The following is an 8,258-nucleotide window of genomic DNA, read 5'->3' on the forward strand; positions in this document are numbered from 1 at the left end:
ACTACGTTATTCAATCAGTATGCTGTTTGAATTTGAGATTCAATTTTTTTCTTTTAATGATTGTAGTTATTTATTTGAAAAACAGAGTTATAGAGGGAAGAAGGGAGGAAGGCAGTCTTTATCCACTGGTTCACTGTCTAAATGGCTGTCATGGCCAGGGTTAGGTCAAGCTAAAACCAGGAGTTAGTTACTTCTCCCAGGTTTCCCCTTGTGAGTGCAGGGGTCCAAGCACTTGAGCTGTTTTCTACTGCTTTCCCAGGCACATGAGTAGGGAGTTGGCTCAGAAGTGGAACATCTGGGACATGAACCGGTATCCATGTGGGATGGTGGCATCGCTGTCAGTGGCTTAACCATGTATGCCAGAATGCCGGCCCCTTCCTAATTTTCTTATAACTTAAAACATTGTAGTTAGGAGTTACTTTTAAATACTTGCTTTAGTTTGAGTTTTTCATTGGAAATCTAAAGGGAGGTAAGATATTTTATTCTTCTGAGAAGAAATGTAAAATTTGAAAACAAAATGTATCTTGTTCTGTTATAGATTCTATTCTTCATCAGTTATTTATTGTTCGATTCCTTGGTTCTATGGAAGTGAAATCAGATGACCATCCAGATGTTGTTTATGAAACTATGCGCCAAATCTTAGCTGCCCGGGCCATCCATAACATCTTTCGTATGACAGAATCCCATTTATTAGTCACTTGTGACTGTTTAAAGTAAGTAGTAATGGCCTCTAAAAATTGTATAGGAAAAAAGGCTTTCTTAATTTTGACCTGATTAAAATGTGTTTTCCAAATTTTTAATTGTTGTTATAGGTTAATTGACCCACAGACACAAGTTACACGGCTCACGGTGAGTTCTGCATTGCCAAATCTTTAGTCCCTTTATGCATATATACATCTTATAACTTGATACTAACCCTGATTCTGTGGATTCAGATGTGATAGTCTCAATTATGTTTAATCTTTGGGCGATGCAAAGATCAAACATATCAGTTAAGTCTGTGGCATTTTCAAAAAGTTAGAATTGAAAATTCCTTGTAAGTTAAAAAAGAATCAGTACAATCTGGTACGATACTTAGGTCTCCCTAATTTAATGTATTTCACACACCAGGGAAATTAATGCTAGAAATTAAAAGATGAATATTATTGAATTTATTTTCTAGTTTTCTGTCTTGAAGTAATTACAAGAGTGTGTTTCTCCTTAGTGATTTATGAGATAGGCCATTTTTTGTTACTGAATTCGACTTTGTAAAATGTACAATGAAACTGAGTCTAATGAAACGGAGTATTCAGCAACCTCTTGTTCTGTTAAAATTTGTTGACCAAAGTAGTTAGTTATGTATGCGGACACTTCAAAAAGTTTGTGAAAATCTGAAAAAATATGCATGAAATGAAAAAATTTTTTGCAACTTTGAGCTTACTGGGTGTGTGTCATGGCACAGTGAGTGAAGCTTCTGCCTGAGACACCTGCATCCCACATCAGAGTGCTGGGATCAAGTTCTGCCTCCAGCCCAGCATCCTCCTAGAGGCAGCAAGTATGGCTCAGAGGTTGGGATCCCTTTTACCCAGGTGGGAGACCTGCAGGGAGTTCATGGCTCCCAGCTGTGACCTGGCCCTGTCCCAGTTCTTTGGGCATTTGCAGGGAGGGCCAGTGGGCAGACGATTTCTCTGTTTTCCAGGTAAAGACAAGCAAATAAGAAACAAAATTCAAATAAGGAAATTTCATTGTCAGTGAACTTTTTGAAGCATCCTCATAAGTATTCCCTTTGGCTGGAAAGGACTCCTATTTACTTGTGCTCTCTGTTGCAGTTTCCATTACCCTGTGTAGTTCTGTATGCTACACACCAGGAGAACAAGAGACTTTTTGGATTTGTTCTTCGGACATCAGGAGGGAGAAGTGAAAGTAATCTGTCATCAGTTTGCTATATTTTTGAATCAAACAATGAAGGGGAAAAGGTATGTTGCCCTTAGATTGCTGGGTAGGGGGAGGAAAAACCATGCCAGATGATGCGTAACCTGCCTCGGTTACTTGGTGAAAGTGTTGCACTGATACAGGTTGAGCCTTCTGATCAATGGAGCCATCTCTTCCTGGCTCAGCCTTCTAGCCTCATTAACTCCTGAGAATGGACTTACCTTTCCTCAGTCATTCTCTGGTATCTAGCTCATCACAGCAACACATATGTTTGCTTTCCTCTTGGCAAGTCTTCCTGTCTAATAAATTTGAGATAAAGAAGCTGGGTACACAGAAAGTTTGATTATGGGACAGGAGAATTTTTAAGTTCACTTTTGTTACAAGTAGTATTTTATGTTGAGCTATAAAACTAGATATCAAGCTATTTGGATACTTGAAATTTTTGTTTTGCTGTGACAGTTGCCTCAGGTTTCCATATCATTTCCCTTTTTAGATTTGTGATTCTGTTGGATTGGCAAAACAAATAGCTTTGCACGCTGAACTGGTAAGAAACTGAGATACCGATTTTTCCAAGAATCTTTCAATAATAATATGGTGTAATACAAACTGTTTCTTGTTACTGAGTAAATAAAAGTGATTTTCCTTAGCAATGATGAATGCTGTTACTAATAGAAAATTTAGAATATGGATAAATTTGTACCATTTAGTATAAACGGTTGATGTGTTTTCTTATATATAAATGCAGAAAATAAAATGGAAGTCACAAAGGTGATATTAATTGCAGTGTATAAAATATGAAGTTACTTTATATTCATTAATTTTACTTATCTGTTCTTTAGGATCGTAGGGCATCAGAAAAGCAAAAAGAAATGGAGAGAGTAAAAGAGAAGCAACAGAAAGAACTTAGTAAACAAAAGCAGATTGAAAAGGTATGGAGTTTTGATGTTTTTTTCTTTTTAAAAATATATTTACTTACTTGAAAGGTAGAGAGAATGGGCAAGGGATAGAGGGAGAATTTTTACTGACTGGTTTGCCCCCAACCACATGGCTGCAAAAACTGAAACCAGCAACCTGGAACTTCATTTGCGTCTCCGCCATGGATGGCCCCGGTACAGAAGCTTGGGCCATTGTCCAGGTATTCAAGTAGGAAGCTGAACTGGAGGTGGAATAGACATGTTTCAAACAAATGCTCTGATGTGGGGTGCCAATTTCAACAGTGGCCTGCCAGCTGTACCACAGGGCTGGCCTCTGGATCTTTACTTGTGGTGTTTGTGAAGACTTCATGTTTGTTTTATTTTCTTTGAAAGACTCAAACTGATTGCCCATTTGCTCGTTCACTCCTCAAGTGCCTATAACAGCTGAGCCAGGAACTTAATTTAGTTTTCTCAAGTTGGGTGACAGGGACCCAAATGCTTGAGCCATCATCTGGTGTCTCCCTTGGGTCTGCACCAGTAAAAAGGTGAAACTAGGATATAACCAATATTGCCCTCCCATGAGTAATGTGGAACATCCCCAATGGCGTCTTCATCGCCAAGTCACATACCCTCCCCATGCAAAGACTAATTCAGCATTCTGACTTCCAGATTTGATTTCCAAGTGCACCTCTGTTTCTTCTTGCTCAGATACTTCATAACCAGATGGTTCCTAGCATAGTAGAAAAGCATATTTGTCTTGTGATATATTTGTAATACTGACATGTAGCATAACTTGCTATTCAGCAAATAGCAGAACTTGCATATTTCAGTGAGGAGTTTTTTTTTCTTAGTAAAAATGTTGCTAGGAGTGCCAATGCAACAGGAGAGTTTTAAGCTACATGACTTCCATAACAAAACCTGAGGAAAATTATATTGATGACAAGAAAAGAGGACAGTAAAAATAGAAAAAAAGGAGTCAGCTGTGGAGTACTTAATGAGAACAGAGGAGTAAGAGTTGGGAATTGACTGCATATGTGGACAGAGATGTGGCCAAGGTGACTCTGAGATACCTAGAGAAGGAAGGAGGCAAGGGGAGTGGGATGGGCCATTATGAGGATTTTACTATCATAAAAGTTGGAATTGGGTGTTGGCTATAAAAAAAAGATTCAAACATAAGTTTGAATATTTGCTTTTACAGGATTTCCAGAATACTCACTTTGCTGTTGCATTGTTTGCTACTGCCTCTCTCTCCCTCAAAATGCCTGAATTATGTGGTGACAAAGGACTGAAGTAGCTCTGGAGTTTGTATTTTAGTTGCATACTTTTCCACTGGACTGCAGACAATTAACTTCATTTCTTTTCCATCTTTTCGACCAGGACTTGGAAGAACAAAGTCGTTTAATAGCTGCTTCCAATAGACCAAACCAAGCCAATAGTGAGGGGCAGTTTGTTGTCCTGAGCAGCAGCCAGTCAGAAGAGAGCGACTTGGGAGAAGAAGGAAGGAAGAAAGAATCAGAAGCATAGACTTTCTCTTGGTTTTTGATTGGTATTTCCTCCCTTGGAGTTGGTCGATTTCTGTGGTGAAATGGCACAAGGTAACAACCATGTTGAAGTATCAAGAAGGAGACTAAGCTTTATATTTCTTCATTTTAACTTCATTTTTAAAATAAGCTTGAACTTGATAACTTAGGTGTGATTTTTTTCCCCCTAAAAATAACATACTATGCATTAACATGAAAAATTCTACATGTTAAAAAGAAACTCACTTATCTCCGTAAATAGATTGCTGGGGAATTAAACTTAAGTGTTTTTCCTTCAAGTTTTGAACTTATCTTGCACTGTAATTGATTATGAACATAGGAATAATTTATTCTTCAGGTTCAGATATTCATGGATGTGCTCCCTCTTTTCATTGGGAGTGTTTTGCTGGTAGTAAGGAAGCATTCAGTTAAACCCTTTATACAGAGAAGTCAATGAATTTGCAAATATTTTACAATATTAAATGTGCAATAGAACTTTTTAGAAATAGAGATTTTAGACTGAAGGTTTCAGATTACAGCTGGTGGCAGTGTTGATCTGGGGCACTGTTCTGGGTTGCTCATGTTTCTCTTAGGTTCTACGCCTGATGCCAGCAGGAAAGAAGTCGGACAGACGGTGACGTTGTATTATCACTTCTTAGTTCTCAGGTTGGGACTTCAACTATTGCTGCAGAGCGGTAATGGTTAAGATAAGATGTGAGTTTATTAAAAGGCTTTTTTTCTGTTGTTAAAATACGTTTTAGAGTAGGACTGACACTCTTATAGGGTAATGCATTGTAATTTTTTGCATTGTAGGGAATAATTTTTATTGATAATCAAGTGTTGTTTCAAAAAAAGTTCTGTAACACTTATGTTTACTGTGTAAAGGAAAAATTTCCAGAGTTTAGTTTGTAAAATCTTTCATAATTTCAGGCTGATATTCTCCATATTTTCATAACCCTATATTTAGATAAAGTACTAAATCAAATCATGTTATAGCCACAAAGCCATGTTGAGAGTAGAACAAATTGCACTAATTATGGTAAATACCTCTGATCTGCAAATGAGTAAAAGGTCTTAATTTCATGAAAGGATTAAAAAGGAAATGAATGGTATAATATAGGAAATGTAGACCAAGGAAGGATTTTAGCCTGGTGCCAAGGTTAAAGTGCCATTTCTGTGTTGCCGGTCTTTGGTCAAAACTTGATTTCTTTGATTTTTATTGTTGTTGACAAATTATGCTCGTGTGTCTCATTTAACTTCTATAAGATTAGTATGCTAAAATATTTTCCATAGACATATTTACACATTTTCCAGAGGTTAAGTTACTAAGATTAATTTTACACGAGAGTCTTTTCTAGTTTTTTCAGTTTGGAATGGCATTCGTGTCAGGTCTCAGAATATACTTGGTTGTCTCAAGCTTTGTTATACATTGTTTTCTGTAGGAGTGGAGTAATTTTATGTGGGATTTTTTTTTTAACCATGTGCCAAATGGGAAGAATAGTTAATAAAGCTCTACATACTTACATGGAAGCTGTGGTCCTACCCAGAAGGCGATCAGCACTAGAAAGGATTAGAACTTAACTCTAGCCTGCTAACGAAGGATAGCACTTGGCTATGATGTAAAGGGTGCTGGAAGATTTAGGGATGCAAGACAAACCTTAGTCCTTTTTAGTTGTTTGCTTATGGATTTCCCATACATCAGACCAAAATGTATTCCAATGCCAAATAAAAGTTAAGTAAATACAAGATGCAGCTTCTATTCCATTACCATTGAACTACTGGACTAAGCTCTCCTTTTTTGTTTATGAAGATGGCTGCCTGTGAGTTCCTGCCTACTGTTAAAGATGAGCTTGTTCTATTATCTGGGTGATTGGATTAGATTGGGGATGTCTTTTCCTATCTCAACCTTAATGCTTTTTTTTTTTTAAATTACACAACTTTTAAAGAGTAACCAAGCTTGCCGAGTTCTGTACATTCTATGTGAACAGTGCTTTTGTAACTATGGTAGTGAAGTCAGGAAGCTGTCTTTTGCTTCTCCATTTTACCATTTTAAAAAAACATGGTAACAAGGAGCTAAAGCTTTACCTTGAACAGATTGTTGCATCTGCCATGATTGAATTTTGAAAGAATTAGGCTCCGAAGTGTGGAGGAGATAGAGTTGTTTCCATTATGCTTTGGAAAAGGACAGTGGGATGCACATGGCATTTGAGGTTTTACATAAGGACCACTTGAAATCATCTTATAAATGATAGACCCTTACAACTAACATTGTAAAACCCTCTGCTACCTGAATAAAATGAAAATATTAATGTTGGTTTTGGTAACAGCTTCTTATCATTTAATTATACCAGTTGTAGCAAGCAAGCTCTTCATTTTTAGCAAGTTCGGTTTTACTCTTTTAAATTTTTATGTATAAATGAACAAAGTTTCAAAACTGGAACCCTATTATACTTTTTAAAATATCGTGTGGTTGGTCATTCAGTTAATGAGAACTGGGGGGTGAAATTATAACTAATGTGCAAAATTGTATATTTGGTGATTTTGTAATGTAAGTGAATTAGTTAATTCTTAATTACACTATTAATCTTGCAGTATACAACTAAAAATGATGCAACATTTCCCTTAAGATTGAATTTCAAGGACTCAACTTTGTGGAGAACTTATTTTTTCATTTTGTCAAAATAGGTATTTACTGATAGCAAGACTTCAAGAAATACATTTAGATTTTTAATGTATAATAAAATCCATGAATTTTGTACAGTCTTTTGTATGAAACACTTGATATACACTTTCACCAGGTAATTTTTAGTCTTTTATAAAAATTATTGGATTTAATTTGTTATGACACTATGATTACACATTTAACTCTATTGAAATTCTAACATTGGCTAAAATGAGTCCATACACTGGAAATAGTTGGTTATGGAAGCAAAGATGTTTCAGTAATTAGCCTACATGTGGTACAGACAGTGTGTACTTACTACTGTTGGGTTCTGTTCTGGGAAATTTGAATTGAAGGGACAGGTTCCTGTGCATGCCAGCTTAAGTTTTACTATGTGTATTCATCCAAGGTCTTTCTCTTGAATTTCTTTCTCCTGAATTCTCCTTGGATTACCTACACACCTTCAGAAGATCCAGAATGTGGATGAAATTAATGTTAGAATTACAAGATTTATCTGAGGGTATGTATACTGATAGACATGGTTTATCACTTAAGCATATAACATGCAGTTTGACTTCTTTGAGTCTGTTTAGTGAAGAGGTCATCTGTTATTGTATTTCAAAGGCAGATCTTGCATGTGCTGGTTTATTTCCCAGTGTCTCCAACCAGGGGCCTCCTATGTGGGTGGCTAACACCCAGATACTTGAGCCATCACCTGCTGGCTTCCAGGATCACTTAAGCAGGAGGCTGGATTGGGAATCGGGTGGGAATTGAGCCAGGCATTCTGATGTAGGGTGTGGCAGCTTTAAGCCAATGGACCAAATACACACCCATGTAATCTGTTTAGCAAAACAATCCATATTAATAAAACAAGCTATGATTTCTGAGGTAGATTTGTGGCTAAACAAAAATCTAAGCTTTATTATTTGCATTTATAGTCAGTAAATCACTAGGCTGTAGGAAAAATGGACTTCTCTTTATTCTGTAAGTATGCCACTGCACTTTGTTTAGCCACATTCACATGTAGAAACCTGTACTGACAAACAGCATGGACTACATAAAGATTTAATATTCTTATACAGAAATGCATGTAAGCACAGAATAACTTTTTAAGCTAGTATCTTATAACTGCTGCCCCTGAGTACTGCCCTGTCCATTATCAGGCTGGGCTCAGTTCTAAAAATATACGGTATCAACTTTAGCAGCCACATCAACCACTAAACGGTAAGCCATAACCAGGGGTCTCTGGGA

At 36.8% G+C, this 8,258-nt stretch overlaps 1 protein-coding gene across 1 annotated transcript in view; it reads left to right on the forward strand.

The window, feature by feature from the left end:
• Positions 1-7,108, forward strand: part of APPL1 (adaptor protein, phosphotyrosine interacting with PH domain and leucine zipper 1) — a 37,438-nt gene extending 30,330 nt beyond the window's left edge. Inside the window, exons 17-22 of the mRNA XM_040994682.1 lie at positions 539-713; positions 813-849; positions 1,809-1,955; positions 2,405-2,455; positions 2,751-2,840; positions 4,203-7,108. Coding sequence (XP_040850616.1) covers positions 539-713; positions 813-849; positions 1,809-1,955; positions 2,405-2,455; positions 2,751-2,840; positions 4,203-4,349 — 647 coding nt within the window. The 3' untranslated portion in view covers positions 4,350-7,108. The remainder of the gene's footprint in view (positions 1-538; positions 714-812; positions 850-1,808; positions 1,956-2,404; positions 2,456-2,750; positions 2,841-4,202) is intronic.
• The last annotated feature ends 1,150 nt before the right edge of the window (positions 7,109-8,258 follow it).

Source organism: Ochotona curzoniae, unplaced genomic scaffold, assembly GCF_017591425.1.
Source record: "Ochotona curzoniae isolate NIBS_2020 unplaced genomic scaffold, NIBS_Ocur_1.0 contig_908, whole genome shotgun sequence".
NCBI lineage: Eukaryota > Metazoa > Chordata > Mammalia > Lagomorpha > Ochotonidae > Ochotona > Ochotona curzoniae.